At 38.6% G+C, this 25470-nt stretch overlaps 1 protein-coding gene across 9 annotated transcripts in view; it reads left to right on the plus strand.

Moving 5' to 3' along the window:
- sptbn4b (spectrin, beta, non-erythrocytic 4b) overlaps window positions 1–25470 on the plus strand; it is an 85038-nt gene that overhangs the window by 49002 nt on the left and 10566 nt on the right. For 8 of the 9 annotated variants that reach the window (XR_001425077.1, XM_015033293.1, XM_015033303.1 and 5 more), the window contains 11 exons: window positions 5104–5250; window positions 13068–13331; window positions 14224–14448; window positions 15541–15630; window positions 16494–16772; window positions 17817–17947; window positions 18582–18786; window positions 20385–20630; window positions 22012–22146; window positions 23661–23905; window positions 24825–24963. Coding sequence is in view for 8 of the 9 variants with exons in the window: in XM_015033293.1 (XP_014888779.1) it covers window positions 5104–5250; window positions 13068–13331; window positions 14224–14448; window positions 15541–15630; window positions 16494–16772; window positions 17817–17947; window positions 18582–18786; window positions 20385–20630; window positions 22012–22146; window positions 23661–23905; window positions 24825–24963 (2106 nt within the window). In the remaining variant the exon portion in view is untranslated. Of the gene's footprint in view, window positions 1–3385; window positions 3611–5103; window positions 5251–13067; window positions 13332–14223; window positions 14449–15540; window positions 15631–16493; window positions 16773–17816; window positions 17948–18581; window positions 18787–20384; window positions 20631–22011; window positions 22147–23660; window positions 23906–24824; window positions 24964–25470 lie in introns of those variants that run through there. The other variant, XM_015033325.1, reaches the window with a different exon arrangement.

Consider the following 25470-nt stretch of genomic DNA (forward strand, 5'->3'; position numbering starts at 1 on the left):
AATTTCAACAAATACAATGAAAGTGCCGTACTGCAGCTTTAATGTCCGGTTGAGTTCCAGCCCGGTTAGGTTCCAGCCCGGTTGGGTTCCAGCCCAGTTGGGTCGTAGCCCGGTTGGGTTCCAGCCTGGTTGGGTTCTAGCCCAGCTGGGTCGTAGCCCAGTTGGGTCGTAGCCCAGTTGGGTCGTAGCCCGGTTGGGTTCCAGCCCAGTTGGGATCCAGCCCAGTTGGGTCGTAGCTCGGTTGGGTTCCAGCCTGGTTCGGTTCTAGCCCGGTTGGGTTCCAGCCCGGTTGGGTCCTAGCCCGGTTGGGTCCTAGCCCGGTTGGGTTGTAGCCCAGTTGGGTCGTAGCCCAGTTGGGTTCCAGCCCGGGTGGGTTGTAGCCCGGTTGGGTTCCAGCCCGGTTGGGTCGTAGCCCGGTTGGGTCATAGCCCGGTTGGGTCCTAGCCCGGTTTGGTTCCAGCCCGGTTGGGTTGTAGCCCAGTTGGTTGTGTCTCCATTGACCCGATGTTCCTCTGAGCTGCGGTCGACGCTCTGATGATGTCATTTTGAAGCGCCTGTCCGTGGTTGGCCAGCTTCTCTGAAATCTCTCGGTATGTTTGTACGTTGCTCTTCCACTTGACGCCGTTTGTCTGCACATATCACCTTTGGTCATCCGGTGACATAAATTCACTGGTCGATCAGTGAATGTGGTTTGCTGCCAATCAAACTGATTCCATGGCTCGACCCGCTTGTTCCACCACTGAGACGGTTCTGAAAAACGGGGAAGAACCATTCAGGATCTACAAATGTTCCCTTGAATTATTTGACTACCTGCAGATTGTGTAGTTTGTTGACGTTCAAAGATATTTACATATTCAACCATCACGTTAGTGTAATGTTGTTGGGGGAATTTACATAATTTAAACTACCGAAAACATTAGATAAAGATTAAAAATATTAACATTGGTAAATAAATATGTGTAAATATTATTTTTTATTTAGCAAGCTAAATATTATGTTTGGAGCTAAACATTTAGCTTGTAAACTATAAATGTTAGGTAAGAAGCTAAATATTTAACAATATGACTAAATATTTATCTTGTTCACTAAATATTTAGCTAGCAAGCTAAATATTTGACAAAAATATTTGAGCATAATATTTAGCTAAGTAGATAAATGTTTAGGTAAATATTTAGCTTGTAAAATAATATTTAGCTTGACAACTGAATAGTTAATTTGGAGCCAAAAATTTAGCCCCAAATTTAATATTTATTTAGCAAGCTAAATATTACATTTGGAACTAAATATTTAGCTTATTAGCCAAATCTTTTTTCTGATTTTAACTTTTCATAGTGTCCAGTTCATTTAAAACGCATTTTAAATTAAAATCATCATTTGAAAACTGCTTTCTGCATTTCATTTTGTTATCTTTGTCTATTAAAATTGGTTTCATGATTTTAAGCATTTTAAAAAGTTGGGTTGTAAATTTAATAAAAATTGGGATTGCTATGTGTTTATCATTAGAGTTGAACCTTGGAAACAGACAGCAGGATAAAATCTGCGCCGCCCTCCGATCCTCCATGACCCCTGCAGTCACATCACTTATGCAACTTTTAAATTCCTCCGTGCGCGTGCTCCTGCTGTCGGCCTCTGGAGGTGTGAGCCGCGTCGTGTTTACAGCTGCCTGTTCCCCGACACGTCTGCGCGGCACCAACACAGAGTGTGATAACTCCAAGAAGAGGCGACGACGTGTGAAAACCAGCCCCGATTCATAAAAACAGCCAATCTGCTAATCCGTCCTGCCTTCCTCTCCTTCTCTCTCTGCTTTCGGTTCTTGTTGCTTCACCACTGCAGCAGCATCAAGCTGGAAACTGAGAGTACAGCTGCAGAGACGGAGGGGAAGATCAAACAAAAGCAGAGCTGCTGCTAACGATTATTCTGACGATTAATTGGATAAAAAAATTGGCACCTCTTTAGCCTTTTTTAAAGTGCAGTATTAGACAAACAAATTAAATTCCTTTTATAAATAAGAATATGCACATTTTGTTACCTAAGTTGCAATAATGTAGCATTCCTTTAGTGAATTTGCACAGAGTGAAGCCAAAACTATGCATTTTGAAGAGTTTTGGTAAAACATATTTATAAATCAAGGTGTATTTATTTTTAAGGGGATCTATGATGCAAAATACTTTTGCCACGTTTTTCTGCTTCCATTTGCGTCTCAACGGCTTCTAAAAACAGTCCAAGTGTTTAAAAAAGCCACCCAGCCGTTGCTTGGTGTCTGGAAAATGAGCCATTTCAAAAACCAAACTGAGCTCCAACACGTTTGCTCAGCTGCTTATACTGCTGTATGTGCTGTACAATGGCTGCTGGAAAAGACAAGTGTTCTGTTCTTGGCTTACCATGGTGGTAAAGGAGGCTCCGCTTCTGCTTTTCAGAAATACACGTGTGTATAATTGTGTATCTGTTTTCAACCATTTTCATGAGTATAGATTGTAAACTGATTTGAGGGGCCTATCCTAACCTGTTTAAGGAATTACAATTACAAATCTTCTCAAATTTTTGTCTATTTTCTGCTAATGTCCAAAAATTACAATTTCAGAATTGTGGTATTTCCATTAAATAAGATATTTAATAAAAAAAATCATAAGTGATTAAGCTTGTTCACACAATAAGTCATTAAAAATAATGACAGTGATTAGCCTTTTTTAAAGGCTAATCACTGTCAAACATCAAACATCAGCTATGTCCATAATTCAGCGCTCACCTTCAATGGCTTGGAGTGACAAGCCCCGCCTACTTGGGAGCAGCTACATGCTAATCACTCGATTTTTGGAGAAATTGTAGTCTGCCATTTTGGAAAAGAGCAATGGATTCAACACATTGGAATGTGACAACTTTTTATGAACCTTGATGTTGTGAGAACTCTAGTGGAGCAAAAAAAAAAAAAAAAAAGCAAAAACAAATAATCTTATTACCACTTCCTGTTGTCTTCTTCGTGGTTTTCGCCCGTAGTAACATCCGGCTGTGAATCACGTGACTTTTGTGAGGCGGTAAAAGTGTTTTGAAGTGGCTGAAAAACCACCTCATCCTAACGGGAAACTTTTTAAATGTGTATATCGAAACACGTGACTTAAAAAAAATACGTGGTTAATAGAAACGCAGCTACTGTCACGACATGGTGACGGTTTGAACAAACCTGTAAAAGCCGGATGCTCGGTACCTGCCGTCCCGGACTGTTCGGTCCTCCCCGCCTCCATCCCTCCGAGCATCCGGCTCAGTCACAGACGGAGCGATGCAGGGGAGGGGCTCGGCTCTGTGCCATTTTATTGTTGTTTTTTCTTTTTTGGGAGGAGGGTGTCTCTCTCCTCTCACTCCTCCGTCACTGATCCACCCCCATTTCCGCATCCTCTCCTTTCTGAGCGAGTCTTTGGCACTAGAGGAAGGAGGGAGGAAGTCTCTTTACTGCTGGTTTCATTTTCCTCCCAGCTTTTTTTCCTCATCTCCGCTCCCGTGTTTTCTGCATAGAGGAGCATCTTTGCATGTCGGCGGAGGAGCGAGGATGCGGACATCGGAGGCTGCAGCCTGCAGCTGCCACTACCCAGCGGGCTGCTGCCGCTAACCGCCGCTGGTAAACCAGATTTCTTCCTCCCAGCTGAGTGAGAGCAGAACATGGAGTGTATTCCGATGGATTTTTGAATTAAATGTGCATATCGCAGCCTGAGTGAGAGCGGGGGTCTGCTCGGTGTTTGAGTCTGCGTAGGTGATGGTGGGTGGGGGGAGATACTGTAAGCTGTTATGCTGCACATGTGAATTCCTGCAGCCATGTTTGTTGTTACACGTGTGTCAGGCTACATGCGCCGTGCGTCATTAACCGTGACCTTGTATTTCAACTAGAAACGCCGTAAAAATATGAGGAAAAAATGCAAAAAAGCGTTTTATTTATGCCAACATGAATCTCTTCTGCACTAAATATGTTTAATAATCAATAATTCTGCTCTGCATCTTTTGATAAGGGTGTTTTGATATTTCAGAAATCTTATCAGAGCGTCAATAGCTGCGTTTACATTGACCATATAATTATAATAATTGTTTTACTTTTTATTTAGTGTTTTTATTGACAGCATTTTTGTATTGAAGTCATTTTAATCACGTGATAACACACATTCTAATAACATCAACATGTTAGTAGGTGATCATTAAAATGACAACCCATACACTAAAGGTAGCATTAGCAGCTAATGCTACAAAAGGTAGCACTAGTTACATTTTATAGCAAAAGGTTACCTTAATGCTACTAGTCCTCTTTTTGGTGTCCTTAGCCTCGCAGTGTCCATGCTTCCCTGCTCTCTGCAGGCATTAGTCTCTGTGTCATCAAGCAGTGATCGCATTATCTTTTGTAGCTTTAGTAGTACAAATGCAATTCATTTCAAAAATACTTCATTGATGTGAAAAAGAAATTAAATGAAAAATTCTTATTTAATTTTTTTAGTACTACCTGTAGCTGCTAGTACTAAAGGTAGCATTAGCAGCGACATTTAATCTGTGGTAGCTGCTAATGTTAGATAGTTGCTAACATTAGCAGTTAGCTAAGATTTATATATAAACTGAGCTTACATGCTAAATGTCAATGTTACTCAGCATGCTGGTGATAACACACATCCTACTGGTCAACATGCTCGTCGCTCATCATGCTAGCATTAGCCTTGTAGCTTCATTAACAGTGACCTTGTAATTCAGCGAGACATTTTGGGCGACAGGCGGAGCCACCCTGGGCAGTTCGCCAGTCCATCGCAGGATGTTGGTTTTATATGTTAATATTAATAATAACAATAAAATAGTCATATGATCTACAGCCGGTCGTTGCCACTGGGGCAAACAGGTGAAGACAACCAGAAGTAGTTGGAGGCGCTGAAAGTTTTATAATGACTTACCGCATAAACAAACATATTCTGGTGTGATTTTAATTGCGTTTCTTATTTAGTGGAAACAACGCAACTGCAAAGTTGTTTTTTTTTGTTTGTTTTTTTGACATTAGCAGAATATGGAGAAAGTTTTGCGCATGTTTGCAATAGAAATGACTTTTGGTTCCTCCCCTCCCCCTCCGTCGTCTTTTCTCTGCAGCTGGGGGACTGGGTGTACGAAAAGATGCTGATGGCGAGGGACAGCAGCCGAGACGAGACCCAGAAGCTGCACAAGAAGTGGCAGAAGCACCAGGCTTTCATGGCCGAGCTGGCCCAGAACAAGGAATGGCTGGATAAAATCGAAAAGGTGCGTGCCGCCGTCAGATAATGCAGGTTTCCTGCCTGGAGCGAACGGTTTTTGGGTCACTCCGCTGCTGAGTGCATTCTCCCTCTGCTCAGCTAAAGGAGGCCGGAGCCGTTTTCAGAGTTTCTTCTGATTCTTGATGCCACAGAGCTTCATAAGATCTCTCTAACGTATGCTGTTTTTATTCTGACTCTGCCTGTTTCTTGTATAAATGTTTTCTTTGGTTGATATTTTTTTTACTTCTTTTAATGGAAGAAAAATCTTGTAAATTGCATAGTGAGGTATTTATCTCAGGACAAAGGATGAAATTTACCTATTACGTTAATTCCTGCATATTTACATTGCCATGAATTGTGGTAATATTAACTAGGCCTGTCACAGAAACAAATTTTGCTGGACGATAAATTGTCCCAGAAGTTATTGAAATGAATGACAGTATTGTTTATTTGAGACAATTTTCCAGTAATATATTGGTAATAGCATAATAAGTGTGAAATAAGACATTCCCAAAGATCAATAAACTTTAAATTCTAATCAACATTTAACACTGGACCTGGAATAAATAAACAAAACAACAAATAATATTTATTATGAAGTCTCTGTAAACAAAATTATACTTCAAAAGAGAATCTAGTTGAGACAAAAACACCAGACTGAAGACTTTTAGCATCCAGTTTTTGGTAGAAAGAGAGAAATGATAAATGATGCAAATGGAAATTATTGAGCTTGTTTTAATTTATCATGCGATTAATTGATTTATTGCAAGAGGCCTGAACAACACAGTTGGTCTACAAATAAATCAGACATAAAAACAAAACAACAATAAAAACGTTAAAGCTGAGTCAAAAGTTTAAAAAAATAATCAGAAAATATTTAAACAGAGAAAGACTGTCTATAATGTTCAGTAATGTTTATAAGTTTAGTTCAAACAAACACTCTCAAAATCTATATTTTAACTATCCAGTATTTGATGATACAAATGGAACATGCGTTTCCTCTCACAACCACCAGGGGGTGCTGGAGCGCACTCTGCTTCCTCTGACCCTGTGATTATTTTTCTGGGACACAACATAAAAAAAAAAAAAAAACCTCCTGGGAGTTTGATGGGAGGTAATTAATCTGGGGAATGGATAGCATGGATGGCATGAAAAAGGAGCAGTTCTGCAAGCAAATGTCACCTTGGCGTGGAGCTCACACACACACACACACACACACACACACACACACACACCCCCCCACACACACACACACACACACACACACACACACACAACGTTTAAAAGTCTAGGAATCAAAGAAATGTGGCACAAATCTCCAGCTGCACTGAGGGGTAATGATTTTACACGTCTGGATCGATGTCACAGCAGCGAATCAGAGGTGTGAACACGACGTTACGAAGTCTTTGCTTCAACTGACCCGATTACATCCGCGTCTGATTCAGACTGGAGCAGAATAAAGATCCCATCAGTATGCAGACAGACACAAAGTTCATGCTGAAAATCTTTTTTTAACCTCACTGATTCGAAATCCATTATTCTATGGAAGACTGACTCTGCCAAAAAATTCTATGGAAGACTGACTCTGCCAAAATTTAAATGTAGAGATAAAATCTCAGGGGTTTTAACTAATTTGATCAAATTGTTTCTTTTTTTTTTAGATATCTTGGAAACTAAATTATCTGTTAGCACCTTTGTTAGCTCCAGAATAGAGAAATTCCAGATATGTATTCTCAAAATATATATTGAGAAATGATAATTTCTCATTATATTTTCTAACATTTCTGGCCTTATTGTTTTTTGATGTGAATTGCTTTGTATGCTGAATATTTTGTAGTATAAATGTTTATTCTTCCTATTCCAGTATGTTTTTATTTTGGGTCCAACTTGTTTACTTTTCTTACCAGCTTCAGTTGGTATTTTCACAGGAAGTGGACTACTTCGCAGTAGTAATCCACTACAACCAAAACAAACACGCTAACCTAGCGTTAGCGGGTGAAATGGCTTTTGATCTTTAGCCAAAGACTGAAGAGAAATCCTGCAACCACTAAAATCTGATGCTTCTCCATTTTGTTTCCATCTGTTGAAGAAGGAAGTTGCTCTCAGTGTCTTCAGAGGTTTTAGTGTTGTTTCCTTCAGTGGTTCTTGGTGCAGCGCCTCCACAGGCCAGGAGGGGAACAGGTAGCTCAAAGGGTTTGGTTGGTTTGATTCAGAGCAGAGAGAAAGAACCACAGCAGCAGGAGATGGAGCTGATGTTGAAACTTTGGTCCCAAATCGAACCGATTCTACTGGACTATCAGTTGATTTTCATTCAGGAAGTTAAAGCATTTAGTACCAAATGACACCAGGACTGATGGTTGTTCTGGATCAGTGAGCAGAGGAAACGTGATTCGATGCTCATCATTCACCTTTCCTTGACGTGTCGGCTTCAGTGTATGGGGCAACATGTCTCCTGTTTTATGTGCTTTTGACGGTTGCCAGGCAGCAGCTGGCCAATCAGATCTCTCGCCTCCTTCCTGTCCCCCTTTCTGCCATGCATGAAGGTCATTCCTCCATCCCGTCATGTTCCCGCTTCCTGTTCCCTCCGACTCTTTCACTCATCCTCAGTGGTTTCCATTCAGTTTCCGATCCTGACTGAACCAGAATCTAATTAAGATCTGCTTTTGTCAAAGGTTTTCCAGCTACTTGGATTTACTCTGGGTAGGCCTTCAGTCGAAAAACAAAAAACACCCTTTGAGAAATCCCTTTATTGGGCAGTAACAGCCATTAATGTTACATTTATCTCTGAATTATATCGATAGATGTGTGAGATTAAAGCAGCTCTGTGCACAGCCAAGCGGCAGCCAGAAACTGCAGTTCTGGATGTAAAACTTAAAAATCTGGAAGAATCCGTCAGCTGGACTGGAGGTGCGGGAAATTTTTTAATTGTGGGATTTTTTGGCTCATTTTTATATATTTTTCACTTCAGAAGCCTAACAATCATTGTTTGTTCATGTTAGTGTAGAGTGGTGTGCAAATTTGGACTTGAAAAGCCACATCTTTCACTGTTTTTCATTGCTTAAAAGTAGAGCTGAAACGATTAATCAGTTATTTTTTTTGTTAAAGTTTTTTTTGTTGTTTCAGAACACACATGTAAATTAACCCTTCCAACCCTCCTCTCACCCTCTCAAACCAAACCAAACCAAAATAAAACCAATCCAAAGTTTCACAGATTTCGTAAATAATCCTGGACGGTAGCAGAAACAACCACAGGAAACAGAAGTCGTCACTCGTCAGTATTTTCCAAAACAGCAGTTCATGAGAGGAGTTTTCTTGTCCCAGTATTGCAGGAGAGGAAACAGTTCCAGGATTTCTTGACGTTTTCTGTCATTATTTAGCATTTGTTCATGTGAAACCACCTTTTAACATTCATACAGTTGTAGATTATTCTGGCACCGTCCCCGCCTGCACCACGGTGCTTTGGTGTTTCCACATATTAGGCATCCACAGTGTAACCACACAATAACCACAGTGTTGGTAACATGGTTATCCCCACACATATCCTCTCTCCAATGTGTTGTAATGCTGTTTTCCAGAATGGGGAAATGCATTTACATTCCCAGATCGCATGTCTAAAGGTTCCTGCCTCTGTTTTGCATTTCCAGTATAGGTTATTGTTGAGTAGACCTATTCTACGAGCCTGGATGGGGTGAAATAACATCTATGTACCATTTTATAGTGCATACGTTTTGCTCTAGATCCTTTAATATATTCCACATTATTTGACGTTATTCTAAACAATTCGTCATCACTGAAAGTGCAGCCAATGTCCTTATGCCAGACAATCCTCAGACTGTTACATACATGTTTTTGCATAATTATTGAAATAATCAAGTAATCTGGAGAACAGAGACTGAAAAAAGGTTGATTGCTGAAACACAGTATATTTATGTTAAGTCCAGCAGAAAGCTTTTTACATGTATAAGTATTTATTTAGCTGCAGACGCTCCCTCAGCTACAAATGTTTATGTTCTCATTTTAAAAAAGCAATTAGATTATTTGTTTACTTGCATCTTTTAGTGACTTTTAATATTACATGAAGAGGCTTAAATAAAAAATCTGCAATATGTGCCAAGTTGTTTCAGATTAGTTGATTAATCATTAGTATCATCGATTAATTGTTAGAATAAACGTTGCTGTTGAGCAAAGATGTTGTTTTATTTATTAGTTGCTTTCATGTGACATAAATCCAGTGTTTCTTTGAGAGAAATCTGAATAAGAGAACAAGAGACGGTGAAGAGGAAGTAAAAGAAGCAAAGCGCCTACAGTAGTAGGTGTTCCTGTACTACAGAGATCTGGATCTATAAGCTGACTTTGCATTGTTCTGAATGCTTAATGCTGTGTTTGATCAATAAATGATGTTCTGTTGCTGCAGAGTGACTGGACTTCCTCAACAAGACGCCAGTCTGGATGGGCAGCATTCAGATCCCAACATTTTTGAGAAACAATATTAATGTGAAATAACAACTTAAGACAAAAGTTAACTTTATGGAGGTGCTGTGGTGGTGCAGGGGCACAGCCCATGTGTTGAGGTCTTGGTCCTCATGCTGGTGGCCGCAGGTTCGATTCCTGGCCTGGTGACGTTGCTGCATGTCTTCCTGCTCTCTCATGGCCCTCTTTCCTGTCAGGCTACTTTCAGGTGGGGGCCACTGGAGCCAACAAAACCTATAACAAAAAGTTTTGTAGTTGTAAAATAAAAAATGATTAAGTTTATGTTTTGGCTAAGATAGAAATTACAAAAGTGTTTCTCTCACTGCACTAGGATTGTATTTGGTTTATAAAGGGAGTTGATTTGTTTTGTCTGAAAATGTAAAGTTTAAATCTTGCGTTGCTGCAGGGGAGAGTGATGAAAAGTGAGTTTGCTGTTCTCTGTGCACTTTTAAGCCTAAACCCTTTGGGATTTTGATTCTCGCTCTGCTTGATAATTAGCTGACCTCATTAACTTAAAGGACAAGATCAGCTGCTTCTTACTTCATTTCACTTTCTGACATTTTTATTCACTTTCTGTTGTATTTGTTTGTCTGGAGGGGAAGCACACAGTCGTACCTCTCCAGACCTTTTAGTGAAGGTAAGAACATCCTCGCTGCCTGTGTGGGAATTAAGAGAAAACTGCTGATAAAATGCATTTAATTAACTGATCGTCGTCCTCGATGTGACCACATTTTCTGAGGTTTCTTTGTTCTGGAGGGCACAGGTGTTGGTTACACCAAAGCAGAAATCCTTAGAGGATAAACCGTTGCTTATGTACATGTGGAAAACTCTGCTCTGTTCAATGCTCAGGAAAAACTGCAACTAACTCCAGAGCTCCAACTCAGAGACTGCAGACTGTAGTTAGCTCACATAAAGGGCAAATACACAGAGGTGGGTAACGCTAACTGAAAAGCTAACGCTAAAGCATTAATCACAAACATTAGTGATGCTAATGCTAAAGCTACACAAACACTGCATTTAGCGGCTCCCCCACTCAGCTCCTTCAGACTAGCCAGCAGCAATTAGCAAAGACCTGGTGGAGCTGCTGAGCTCATTATAGGAGCTACTTCTCAGAGCAACGCTGATAAAAACATGGCTCCTTTAATAGAGGAGCCATTTTGTGATGACTTACTCAAGGTGGAGTTTCAGAAAGAATTCTTAAAGAGACAGTATTATCATCTTTCTAGGCACAAAATGTCATTTTATAGCATAATCCAGTAGCTGTTGCATTCAGTTGTTATAAAAATGCTGCATATATCAAATATGACTTAAAGAAATTTTACCTCCTGATTTAACGCCTTGAAATTGGGCGTCTATCTCTTTAAGAAACTCCTGCTCTCTCTGAATCTCCGCCTATAGAAAATCATCCCAACATGGCTCCTCTATTAACCCTTTAACAACGTTTTTACCAGCGTTTCACTGAGCAGCAGCTCCTGTAATGAGCTCAGCAGTTCCACCAGGTGTTTGCTAATTGCTGCTGGCTAGTCTGAAGGAGCTAAGTGGGGGAGGAGCTGTGCCTTGAAGGTGGGGCTAGATCCAACCGGACGTTTTAGAGCTGACTGGTTGCCATGGAGATTAAAGGATTCCTCAAACATGCATGAAGGAATCCAAGCAACACTGCAGGTTTGTTTTTGACGAGGGAATAAGTTTATAACATGATTTAAAGGTAAAATAAATATATTTTACATAATACTGCCCCTTTAAAGAGGGAGAGGCCCAGTTTCCGGGCATTAAATTACAAAGTCAGATTTAACATGTAGCGTTTTTAAACTGAAGTTGCCATAGTGTCTTGGTTGTGCATGATACTGCTTCTTTAATAGTTTTGTTGTTGCAAATCAGTTTCCCAGCTCAGTGGGAAACAGAGCTGCGTCTCCATGGAGGAGGGTTTTCCTCTTGGCAGTGGGATCTGTGCAGATGATCAGTGCAGCAGAGGCTCCCAGCCTGAGCAAGGCAGCAGCAGCTGCTGCAGCAGCTCGGAGCGAGTGGGTGAAGCTGCTCCAGCCCACGCTGCGCTCCCACTCACTGCAGCGCAGGCCCGCAAAAAGCACAACAACACAATGAAAGCTGACGTAAGACACTCACACTGGGACTCACAGGGGTGTAGTGTGTGTAAATGCAGGTTTACAGTTAAATACATTAACTTTGATGCTCTTTCTGCTGATGTTTCTGTCAATGTGCTCAGATTAAGCACTAATATTACGGCTGAATTGGCTCCTAAAAACATTGTTTCCCTGCAGTTGGAGCAGTGCTGCATGTGGATGTGAGTGATTCAGGCAGGGTGTTGTCCGCTGTGGATGATGAGTCACTGCGCTGGTCTGAATCTACCCCCCGCTAAGATCCAAATGTTTAAAAACTTTCTCTCTTTGCCACTGAATCGATCAGAAATAATCATTTTAACTTGATTTAAGGGCAGGTATCGTGTAGAGAGACATTTTACCTCACTGCAAAAACACAAAATCTTAGCAAAGTACTTTTGGTCTAGTTTCAGGTGCAAATATCTTTGTATGCTTGAAATAAAACAAAACTAACTTACAAGAACTTTTCAGGAAGATATAGGAGCTTGTTTTAAGTCAATAATTTCTTCATATTGATGAAAAGTTATTAGTTCCACTCTTAGATTATTTCACTTGAAAAATGTGTTGTAAGTGAAAAGGGAGCCGGTTGCTCGAAGGGTTTGGATTATTTGACTCAGTGAAGTGTGAAAGAGAACCACAGCAGCTGAAAATGTAACAAATGTTTAAATTTTGGTCCCAAATCGAACCGAGTCTACCAGACTATGAGCTGAGAAAACAGTCTGTTTGATTCTTTTTCATTTAGGTTTTTTGCTATTTTCTTCTTATTGATGTTCACTTGCCTATGAGTCTGATATATTTTACTTGTTTTACTTTCTTTTTAATAATTCTACATACATATACTAGCTGTACCATTAATTATGTAAGAGACTGGAGATATTTTCTTTATTTTTTACGCCTTTTTCCCTCTGAAGCTCATATAAAACTCATTGGCTTTGCTGGATCTAAATTAAACAGGAGACGGATTTTAGTGCAGACGGGGTTGAATGAAAAATAAATGAAGTGGAGCAGGTGAATGTAAAGGATGATGGTTTCATCCGGTGGGGGTGAGGCTCAAAAGGAGCAGAAATCTGATGGGGTGACGATGTCGTCTGCACATCGTTATGATAAAACGCCACAAAGGAAATGTTTGGTGATGTGATGAAATTCAAAACCAAACTAACTTCCACCCCAGATTGAGTTAAAAATGTAATTTTTCAATCTTTATTTCTGTACCACCTCTTTTCGTCTCTCGTCCATCCAGGAAGGGCAGCAGCTGATAAAGGAAAAGCCGGAGCTGAGCCCGGTGGTCCGGAAGAAGCTGGAGGAGATCCGGGAGTGCTGGCTGGACCTGGAGAGCACCACCCAGGCCAAAGCTCGCCAGCTGTTTGAGGCCAACAAGGCGGACCTGCTGGTTCAGAGCTACGAAAGCCTGGACCAGCGGCTGGGGCAGCTGGAGGGGCAGCTGGTCTACGTGGACCAGGGTCAGGACCTCACCACCGTCAACAAGCAGCTCAAGAAACTACAGGTACATGGAAATGCATGGCTTCTGCTGACCTTTCAAACAAAAATCAACTGGTTTCCATTAGTAGATAAAGGGGTTTGTTTGTCAGATATTTTTCTAACGAATTAAAGAAAATTTCCTTTTAAATGTAGGGAACTGAGAAATTAAACACATTCTCAACATGATGTGGACCTAGCTAGAAGTTAGCTGCACCAACCCTAGAGGACTCATTATAAACGCTAATTCTGCTATTGCTAAAGCAGAATAACACAGTTTTTAGTGGAAGCTAATGCTAAACCACTGTAACACAGTATTTAGCTATAGCTAATGCTAAATTGATAAATTCAACCACTTTGTGCCAATGACATCTGTTATAACATAGTATTATAGTAACTATATCTAATTACTTTTTAGAAGTAACTTGTCCAACACTAATAATATGAAATGCTGACCGTGAAATGATCTGTTTTTGTCATGCTATGCACATTAAACCCTTTTTATCTGACCGTAGCTTGTCATTCCTAAACTCTGGATATATTTTTAAAGTTCTGTTGGTCCGTGCAGATTTCTCCCACACTGGTTATCTGGAGGCTTTTAAAACGAACTTCCTCTTTCTTTTCTTTATCTTTTCACCTGCTGTCCCCTACTCTGCTGCTTACAGCTTCTTTTGGCACGCCTGCCACTTGCACTGCTTTACACCGCCATCTTAACTCCAAATCTAACTCCATTACCCAGAATCCATCCTGCTAAGTGGTACAGTAACTTTCATCACACCTCCCGTCCATCAGCCATTTATCGTTTTGCTGATTTTTGGTCACATTTGTTTTGCATTTTTAGGGGAAGGTGGAACAAAAATGTTACATTTCTGTTAAAATCATCCTACCGGTCCATCTTCCTCCCCTTCCTCCTCTGTCAGGCCATGGAGACCCAGATGGAGGAGTGGTATAAGGAGGCGGGGCAGCTCCAGGTCCAGACGGCCTCCATCCCGCAGCAGACGCAGATCCAGGGCACGGTGGTGGAGCGGCAGGCCGCCGTGGAGACCAGGATGGCCCGACTCATCGAGCCGTTGAAGGAGAGGCGGCGCCTCCTTCTGGCGTCTAAGGAGGTCCATCAAGTTGGGCGAGACCTGGAGGACGAGATTGTGAGTAGGAGACACAGATCTTTAAGGACATGGGAACAAAATCAGGGCTGCTGCTGCTTCACTGTGTGATTATATTGAGATAATTTCACATTGTTTTAAACATCAAACCTTTATCATGACCTTTTCTTTGTAGTTCAAATTTTCCCTATAATGTTCAATATTTAAGGTGACCTATTACACTTTGTTGAACAAGTTAGGTTAGTTCTATGGCCTATACAAAACATGTTGACTTGTTTGTACAGAATCATTCTTACAATAAGATTTTATTCTCCTTAGTTCTGCCTTTTTTGAGCTTCTTTGAGAATGAGCTGTTTTAGAGCTTCTGTCACTTTAAATCCAAATGAGCTGCTGCTGGCCACACCTCCCCAACTTACTATTTACAGATACACAATTATATAACCATAGGTCTTTGAAAAGCAGAAGTGGAGCCTCCCGCACAACCAACAAGTTTGTGGTTCTGAGGTTTCAAGTGGTATTTTCCAGCAGTCATTGTGCTCTGTATTTGACTCCCCGGACTGTTAGCTAGTAGCTACGTTAATGTTCCGTCTTGTGGAGTCATCACCTTTAAAAAGACTTTTAGTTTTTTATTAGAATCACATCTTTTATGAGATTAACTAAATGTGTTACCGTTCTGTACAAGTTCATGGAAAACTCCAATTTATTACTCTATTTTTTTCTCACATTTGATAATTATTGTAAAACGCCTATGGATTTTTGCATATGGTTTTTATCTTTAATTATTTTTATTCTACTTAAATGAAAAATAAATAAAAAAAATTCCCTCCCTGGAAGTATTTTTATTAATTAGTTGACGGATTGTGCTTCTGGAACAGGCTCTGCTTAGGTTGCTAGGTAACGGGCGGAGTTCCACTGGGGTTGCTAGGTAACGGGCGGAGTTCCACTCTGGAGGTTTTTTAAATGGCTCATTTTACAGACACCAAAAAAACAAATTTATTCCAAAAAAAAATGGCTGCATGTTTTTTGTTTTTAAACATTGTTTTTAGAAGCAGCTGAGACCCAAATGAAAGTATAAAAATTTGAATTTTGCATAAAAGTTTTCTTTTAACTTCTGTGTGTCCCGTGTTTGTTTAGTTGTGGGTCCAGGAGCGCCTCCCTCTGGCCATGAGCCAGGAGCACGGCTCATCGCTGCAAGCCGTCCAGCAGCTCATGAAGAAGAACCAGGTAAAATAACAGCTTGTGTTGTTATTATTTAGACTTCATAGAGCTTTTCCATCCTCATGGATGCATTACCTGCATCTGAAAATATTTTAAAATCTTACTTTTTAATTAATACATACAATTTTTTATAACATAATTTACTATCACTTAGCTAGGCCAATCTATAGTGTAAACAATGAGCAAATACAGATGTTGATATTTACAGTTATATGTTAATTGGAAGGTCACAATAAATAAATTGCATGATAAATTAACTCAATTTTTATTTGCATGATTAATCAGTTTTCTCTTTCCATCCAAAAATTGGAAAACAACATTTGAAGAATCATTTAGTTTATTTATTTTGGATATTTAAAATGTCTTCCTGTTCCAGTGATAAATGTTCATTTGACTTTAAAATGTATTGATCATATTATTATTATTATTATTATTATTATTATTATTATTATTATTATTATTATCTTATTTAATTGCAAAGCATGATTTATTTGGAGAAAGGAAGTCTTTTATTTTGAAGAATGCTTAACAGGATCTGGTTTGTCTTTTGTCTCTGTCTTGGCTTCTGTTGTTTTTCGGTTGCTAGGATACGAACATCTCTTGCTATTATTTGTTCAATAAAAAGTGAACAGAAAATGTTCAACAAAAACATCTGAGCCTCCATTTTTCTCGTAACAGATATAGTTTGCTTAATTTCTGGTTCTAACTTTATACATTTCTTACATGTCGAATTTATGTCAATGCTTCACAAACAGCACTGGTCTTTGGAAAGGGGATTCCTTTTGCTGTAACCTTTTTATTACACAAATAAAGTTTCTGTTTTCCTGATGTATACATTTTCAAGCGAACAGTTTTCTGTGTTGCTGCAGACGCTCCAGAGGGAGCTGGAGGGCCACCGGAGCAGGATGGAAGACGTCCTGGAGAGGGCAGGCATCATCGCCACCATCAGGAGCCCAGAGGCCGACTGCGTCAGGGCGGGCCACGACCAGCTGGCCCAGCTGTGGGCCCTGCTCTGGGCCGAGACAGAGCGCAGGCAGCTGGTTCTGGATGCCATGTACCAAGCCCAGCAGTACTACTTCGACACGGCCGAGGTCGAGGCCTGGCTGAGTGAGCAGGAGCTGCACATGATGAACGAGGAGAAGGGAAAGGTACTTCGGTTGACGCTTTACTGGAATACGAGTGTTTGAGAAGCTGCATTTCCATTGGCCATATGATTGCGTAATTTGACATTTCAAAAATAAATTCACGTAATGGAATAATGCCAATTTGGAAAAAAAACTTAGTTTTTCGATAAGTTTTGCAGTTAGGATGAAGTTTTTTGGCCGTATCAAAATTGGTTTAATTCGCAAAACTTCAATGGAAACTTTTTTTTTTTTGCAACACACGAGTCACGTGATCAATAACCGATGTTGCCGCTAGCTGCGTTTCCATTAAAATCGTACAATTTGGAAAATAAATATCCTGAATGGAAATATGCCAGTAAAACAAAACAAAAGAAACTAAAGTTTTTAGTAAAAATAGAAAAGGAAACAAATTTAGTGTATTGTAATGGAAACATTTTTTCACGTCACATGATCACCGACAGGAAGTTACTACCGGGGGAATCGACAAAGAGACAGGAAATGGTTTGAGGATGATGGCGCTACTTTTTTTAATGACTTACAGTGCAAACAAATTTTATTCACGTTTGATTTTAACTGCATTCCTTGGAAACATTAGCAACATTAGCGGAATATTAAAGCTTTGCACACATTTGTAATGATTGATCTTAAAACTGTACAATTTGACATTTAAAAACTAAATTTGCTTAATGGAAATGCACTAATTTAGAAAGAAATTCTTGATAAAAAGTTTTGTAATTGATTTATTTCACATAAGTTCAATGGAAACAGTTTTTTAGCATCACACGAGTCACATGAGCAATAAATGGATGTTACTACTGACGAAAACAATGAAGATGATGACAGGAAGTGGTAGGAGGATGATGGCGTGGCACGTTTTTTAATGAATGTGGAAATTAAAAAATGTGGACAAACTTACTCACGTGTGAGTTTTAATTGCATCTCTTGCTTAATGGAAACACTGCAGTTGCGAAATTGTGTTTTTCAAGATTAGCAGAATACAGATAAAGTTTTGCAACCATTTGTAAAGGAAACTCATCTTCTGTGAATAACTCTGTGTTTACTCTCCAGGACGAGCCGAGCACGCTGCAGCTGCTGAAGAAACATTTGCTGCTGGAGCAAACCATCGAGGATTATGCTGAGACCATCGGTCTGCTGTCACAGCAATGTCGCCAGCTGCTGGAGATGGGGCATCCAGACAGGTGGGCTCAGAAACACATAATCTCACAGATTATCCCCCATCACAGCCAGTTAGAGCAGCAACGTCCAAACGTTTCACTGCATGGGCTGAAACCGAGGACAAAAAACACTGATATTTTTGCCTTTTTAATTTAAATAATTGAATTTATTTTCCCTTTGGGATGAGTAAAGTATTTGTGAATTTAATTATTATTATTTAAATTTTTTTTTTGGAAAACAAAAAATGTTTGCCTGGACAGCTCTGAGCAAAACGATATTTTAAAATAAATATATAAAAAAATAAATGAATGTTATATATAGTGTATGTAATGTATATGACATAAAAAATGATATGAGTCATAATAAGACTTTTGGAAACAACAGTTATTATTGATCTTATCCTAAATATTGACTGTGTTACTTTGTCTGGATTTTTTTATGTGCGTTCTCAGAACAGGATGTGAGTCGCTCGTTATTCTTCTTTATTTATTTGAATTTATGTTTGCATTGAAATCTTCTCTTGAGTAAGATGTTTTAACATCCCTATTTACTAAGAAACTGAATTAACGTGAAGCATTGTTTGACAAAAGTTTATTCCACTGGACTTTAAGGAGTTTAAAGTTAGCGTCTTTCCTGTCTGTGTGCTTTCACCCTCAGCGAACAGATCAGCAAGCGTCAGTCGCAGATCGACCGTCTGTACGTGTCTCTGAAGGACCTGGTGGAGGAGAGGAAGAGCCGCCTGGAGCAGCAGTACTGGCTGTACCAGCTCAACAGGGAGGTGGACGAGCTGGAGCAGTGGATCGCCCAGAGGGAGGTGGTGGCCAGCTCGCCTGAACTGGGCCAGGACTTTGAGCACGTCTCCGTGAGTCTGCTTTTCACAAGTCTGGGGGAGAGGCGGACATTTTGAATTATTTTTTTATTTGTGTATCTTCTGGGCTTTTTCTTCTATTATTTTTGGATACCAAAAACATTTAAAAAATTAGGACTGATTAAAGTTTACAAAACTAAGTTAATTTAACATATTGTAACATTATTTCTTTTAAATGTATTGTTTGACAAAATATAAAATCCAACTCAAGTCAAATTAGAAATGATAATGTTTTGACATTTTCTTGTAAAAATCATGACCTACTTAAAATATTAACAGTTTAGTTTGGACCGTTACGTTTCCATGGTTTCTGGAATTCCCTCAAAAAGGGAGGGAATTGCCATAGCAACCAGTGACTCAGCAGTTTTCTCTGTCACATTTCACCTTTACAAGCTCTTTGAAATTGAGGATTAAAAACTCGTAAAAAGATCAAATAGAATAATGTGTACTAAAATAAGCCATAGTTGGATGATTTATAAAATAAAATATGTTATGTGTTGCTGCTGTTTTTTTATTTTATTCCGTTTGTATCAATATCAATAGCTAGTCTGTGTTTAACTGACTAACTATTTCTGTTACTGTTTTTATAAGTACTTTTGTTTGTTTTATATATTAGCTTTTAACTGTTGTGTTATATGTTTGTTTAGTTATCAGTATTTTATTTTTGTATTTGTTAATTTATCTGGCAAATTTATGTATGATAATTTTTGTTCATGTAGTTTATTTTTATTTTTCATTTATTGTAAGTTTATTTCTTATGTTTTATTTATTTATTTAATATTTAAGGTAATGTTTATTTGTGTAAAATCTGTATAACTATTCATGTGCCTTTTAGTTACTTTGGTCATAATTAGTGTATTTATTTTATTTAGTAATTGGCCAAATTACATTTTACTACTCTGTTTTTGTTTGTGATTTTTAGTAATCCAACAGTTGCTTATTTAGTTATTCATTATTAGTTTTTTTTATTTGTTTTATTTTCTCATGTGACTGTTTTTATATGTGTATCATCTGCATACTTATTTATCTGGCTTTTAGTTAGTTAGTAATCAATGTATTTACAATATTTTTTTTGTTTGGCTGATTCACATATGACTGTTTGGTTTTAAGGTTAGGATTTTAGTAATTTATTTGACTCTTACTTGTTGGAAGTATATTTAGTTATTGTTTGGCTTTTACTTATTTGTTTTGTTTATTTATTCATGTGACTGGTGTGTATAATCATTTATCTTTAAGTTAGTTAGCTAGTTATCAGTGCATTTGTTTTTGTTTGCATTAATTTAACTATTTATTTTGACAGTTTTGTGTTGTATGCTTTAGTTATTATTTTTGCTTTTATTTATTTGTTAGTTTATTATAAATGGTTATTCTACCACTTCTGACATTTGCAGGTAAACAGCACTTCATCTCCCATCATGTGAAACTGTTACACTTTACGTAACTTTATATGTGTTGTTATAAAAATAATACAGAAAAACTCCAGAAAATGTCCTAGTTATTTGCCGTAGGTGAACATTTGGTAAATAGCATCATCTCTAATTATGACAGATAAAAACAGTAGTTTAATTGTTTCATTTTTGAAATGCTTCCAGGTCCTCCAGGAAAAGTTCACAGAGTTTGCGTCGGAGACAGGAAGTGTGGGACAGGAGCGTGTGACGGCCGTCAATCAGATGGTGGACGAGCTGATTGACTATGGCCACTCTGAGGCCGCCACCATCGCCGAGTGGAAGGACGGGGTCAACGAGGCCTGGGCCGACCTGCTGGAGCTCATGGAGACCCGAGCGCAGATGCTCGCTGCTTCTCACCAGCTGCACAAGTTCTTCTCCGACTGCAAAGAGGTAAAACAAAGACAGTAGCTGAGTTTCCATTTCAAATCTGTGGAAATCTTTGTCGATATTCTGCTAATGTCAAAAAAAACTCTGTTAAATAAGAAATGTAATTAACATCACTCACAGCTCATTAAAAATTATAGCAGTTACATGAGATATACTCATAATTCGGCGTTCATTGTCTATCAGTCAATCAGAGGAGACGTTTGCGTCTTATTTAGATGTTTGAGCATCAAGTCCTGCCTACTTAGGAGCGGCTGCGTTTTGGGGAAATTGTAATAGGCTATGTTATATTAGTGCTATGGATTTAACACATTGGAATGACATAAAAAAGTTTTTTTTTTAACTTTGTGATGCTCTGGTGGAGCCAGAAAAAAGAAAAAGAAACCATCACCCTCCTACCACTTCCTGTCTCTTATTCAGCATTTCTGCCAGTAGTAACTTCCTGCTATTGATCACGTGGCTCCTGTGATTCAAAAAAAGTTTCCACTGCAGTTTTGCTAAATAAATCTATTTCTATACAACCAAAAAACACCTACAGCAAAAAGTTTATCAAGAAACGTGATTGTGTTTTTTTTTTTTTTTTTTTTTTTCCAAAATTGCCATGATTCCACTGAGCAAATTTCATTTCGGAATTTCAATTTGTGCAGATTTATGGTCAATGGAAACGCAGTATGTTAGTAGACGACTAAATCAAAAAGAGAAAAATATAAATCAAACACCTCAACAGTTGAACATTTTAACATTTTACAAACAAAATCCAAACACAAATTGGTAAAAATGAACTCTGGTCCGCCTACAAACATCGGTCTCAGTTCTGATGAAGTGAATTCTGGTTCAGTTTGAAAGCATATGTGAACGCCAAGCATACTGGAGACTGCTCCAAAAGCAGGAAGTGGACTACAGCACAGGGCATTCTGGGTAAATACAGCCAAAAGAAATGCCTTAGCCTAGTGCTAGAGGTAAAAATAGCTTGTGGTCTTTTACCAAAGACAAAAGAGAAATCGTACAACTTCTAAAAGTCACCACTACTCCATTTTTGTTTACATTTAGTAAAGAAGGAAGTTGCGCTCAGTTCTTCCCCAGAGGTTTTCACGTTGTTTCCTTCAGTAGTTCTGTGTACAGCGCCACCACAGGTGAGGAGGGGAACAGGTTTTCCAATTAGTTTGGATCTGTTGTCAGTTTGCATTGTGAAAGCGAACCACAGAAAACGCTGCAACTTTGGTCCCAATCAAACCAATTCTACCAGACTGGATGTGAAAATAGGCTTAATAAAGAATCCTTCTTTTTAAAATTACTGCAAATCACTCTAATTGTTTGATTAAAAAGTGTATTTGGTCTTTATTATTTTTTATTTCGGCAGATTTCCATAATATTTCTTAATTTCCAGATCTTGGCCCAGATTGAGGATAAGCACCGGCGGCTCCCAGAGGTCCGGGCTCGGCAGGGCAGCACGTCCAACACCAGCACGCTGCAGAGGCTCCTGCAGAGCTTCGAACAGGACATCCAGCTGCTGGTCACTCAGGTACAGCAGACACTCGCTGCCTGCTCTGGCATCTATATGCTCTACATCTGGAAGCTGCTGGGAGGTTTTACAGTTTCTCATTTGACCATTTGACCATTTGAAAGTCAGACTTATTAAAAATTAAAGACAAGGAGAACCTCTGCAGTACTTACACAGACGGACAAAGTTATTGGTTCCTGTTCGTTAATGATTAAGAAAGGTCACTGAAATAACTTGAAGTTATTTCAGTTTCCAAAAACTGAAATAACTTTACCAAACTTACCAAAACCAACTTTACCAAATTTACCAAAAATTAACAAATAGAAATCAGACAATGCTTTAGAATAATGAAAAAAAACCTAATAAAACAAACCTGGGCAAAAATAAATGCTGCTAACTCAACTGCAAAAACACCAAATGCTACCAAGTACTTTAGGTTCAGTTTCTTTATTCACTTGAATTAAGACAAAAACAACTTACAAGTAACTTTGGAGCAAAAGGAGCTTATTTTAAATCAATATATTCCTTAAGACAGATGAAAAACTACTAGATTATTTCACTTATAACATTTTTCCTTGTTATAAGTGAAATAATCTATCAGTGGAACTAGAACATTTTCATCGATATTAAGGAATTATTTATTGAAGAATGTTTGTAAACAAAGACTTTTTGTGTGTATATGTTGTTCCTAAAAATGGAAAAATGTTCATATAAAGTCTTTGATTCAGAGATTTTAGCTTTTGTTTAAGACTAATTTATTATTAAAATGAATACTTATTTCAAACCTATGGTTCTTTTATGCTACAAATTACTTTGGTACCTTACCAACACAGGTATTACCAAGTGTTTTTTTATATATTTTTTGGTCTAGTTTCTAGTAGAAATGTTGTACCACACTTGAAATAAGACAAAACTAACTTACAGGTAACTTTTCAACAAGAAATAGGAGCTTATTTTAAGTCAGTAATTCCTTAATACTGATGGAAAAAGTTCCAGTTCGTAAACAACTGTAACTGTGCTGTTACCTAGCAACCGTAGGCCAAGCCCAGCTTGTCTCCTAGCAACAGAGTTCTAGTTCCACTGCCAGATTTATTCACTTATAAGAAGACATTTTTCACATGTTATCAGTGAAATAACGTGAAAAATGTTACTTTTTCACATTTTTCATATTTTTCAGCAAGAAATAAATATTTCTTGCTGAAAAAGAAATAAATATTTCTTGCTGAAAAAGAAATACATATTTCTTGCTGAAATGCTACTTTTGTCTTATTTCAAGTGTAATAAGATATTTGTACTAGAAAATAGACCAAAAACTAAAAATACTTGGTAAGATTTTGTGTTTTTACAGTGAAGTTTGTTTTGGTAAAACTACCAATTTACTGTGTAAGAACCTGCAGTGCAGAGAAAGTGATTAATTTTCCTGAGGAACAATGCAAAAAGCACAGCTGCTCTGTGCAGAGCCCCAGAATGTCCTGAGCAGCTGCGCTTTCTCCTCTTAAACCCGCCGTTTACTCATCGCTACGTTATGATCACAGGTGCGTCAGCTGCAGGAGAGCGCGGCCCAGCTGAGGACGGTGTACGCGGGCGAGAAGGCCGAAGCCATCGCTTGCCGTGAGCACGAAGTGATGCAGTGCTGGAAGGAGCTGCTGACGTCCTGCGAAGAGTGCCGGCTGCAGATCACCACGGAAACGGACAAGCTGAGGTTCTTCAGCATGGTCCGGGATCAGATCATGTGGATGGAGTCCATCATCTGTCAGATCGGCACCGGGGAGAAACCCAGGTGTGCAGAAAATCCAGCAGCTGGAGGTTTATTTTCATATGTAACCTTGTGAATAAAAGCTAGCTTTAGCTTTATTGCTAATGCAATTACCAGAAAAAAACTGCCAGAGAAGAAATTTACCCCAGAAAATGATCCTGGTGAGGCGGATAGATATGGTTCGTGTCACCCTGAACCTTCAGAGTGGAGCTTCCTGGTGGGAGGAGACTAAGCTCTTCTGATTGGTTTAGTTATCCAAAGCCAATCAGAGGTTAGCAAACTGAATATTTAGCTTCAAGCTCAAAATTCAGCTTCAAACTAGCTCTGAGGTAAATATTTAGCTTGTTAACTTCTGATTGGCTAAGTTGTCCAAAGCCAATCAGAAATTAGCTCACTAAACATTTAGCTCTGAGTTAAATATTTAAATATAGTAGTTAATGTTTAGCTCATTAACTACTAACTGGCTTAGTTAAAAGCCAATCAAGAGTTATCAAGCTAAATATTTAGCTTCAAATGAAAACTTCAGCCTGAAGCTAAATATTTGGTTTACCAGTGAATCTGCAGCAGCAGTGACTGCACCACCTCACCAGCAGGTGTTGTTTAAATACTTGCTAGACTCAGCTTTTATTTTGATAGTCCACATCCTGTACTTAGCAAGTGATTTTGTCTACTAGATAAATATTTAGATTTAAACTAAATCTTCAGTTTGCTAACTAAATATGTATTTTAAAGCTACATTTTTATCAATGTCATTCATTTGACTTGGTGAAAATGTGATTTGGAAAAATAAACCCTCATTTTTTTCTTTTGTAACTTGATAAATGACCTAAATTATGTTTAAACTGTGATGAAATGTTTAGTTCTGAAGAATATTCACTTGTTAAAAAGCAACATGGTGGCCTGTAAATGCAGAGCAGATGTGATGGTTCTGCGGTTCCTGCAGGGACGTGTCGTCGGTGGAGGTGTTGATGAACTACCACCAGAGCCTGAAGAGCGAAGTGGAGGCCCGCAGCCAGAGCACGCTGGAGTGCATCGAAATGGGAAAAATGCTGCTGGCTGCTAGAAACCCTGCAGCTGAGGAGGTGAGATTACATAACAATAACACAAGCAGACATCACTTTTGGGCAAATGATGCAGCGATCAGACGAGATGTTCATATTCTGCAGGAGGCAGACGTGGACAATTCTCGCCAGAACTAAACATTTCGGGCGTCCTACCACAAAATTTTTACGATAGATGTCTGAGTCTTTAGCCCATTCTTAGTTTACCAACTAAATATTTAGCTCCAAACTAAAATTTTATGTTGAAACTAAATATTTAGTTTCAATAATTGGAAATATTTATTTTGCAAACTAAAATTTGGTTAGTTATTTCCACAAATAAGTAGTATGCAAGTTAACTATTTAGCTCCAAACAAAATATTTAGCTCTGAGCTACCTAAATATTTAAACATTTAATTTGAAGCTAAATATTTAGCTAACAAGCTAACTATTTAGATTGAAGCTAAATAGTGAGTTAGAAATCTAAATACTTAATAAGCAAGCAAAATGCTTAACACCATGAATAATTAGTATTAACGCTAAATAGAT

The sequence above is a fragment of the Poecilia latipinna genome, unplaced genomic scaffold (genome assembly GCF_001443285.1).
Source record: "Poecilia latipinna isolate Pla-1442-1.1 unplaced genomic scaffold, P_latipinna-1.0 Scaffold15, whole genome shotgun sequence".
Taxonomy (NCBI): Eukaryota; Metazoa; Chordata; class Actinopteri; order Cyprinodontiformes; family Poeciliidae; genus Poecilia; species Poecilia latipinna.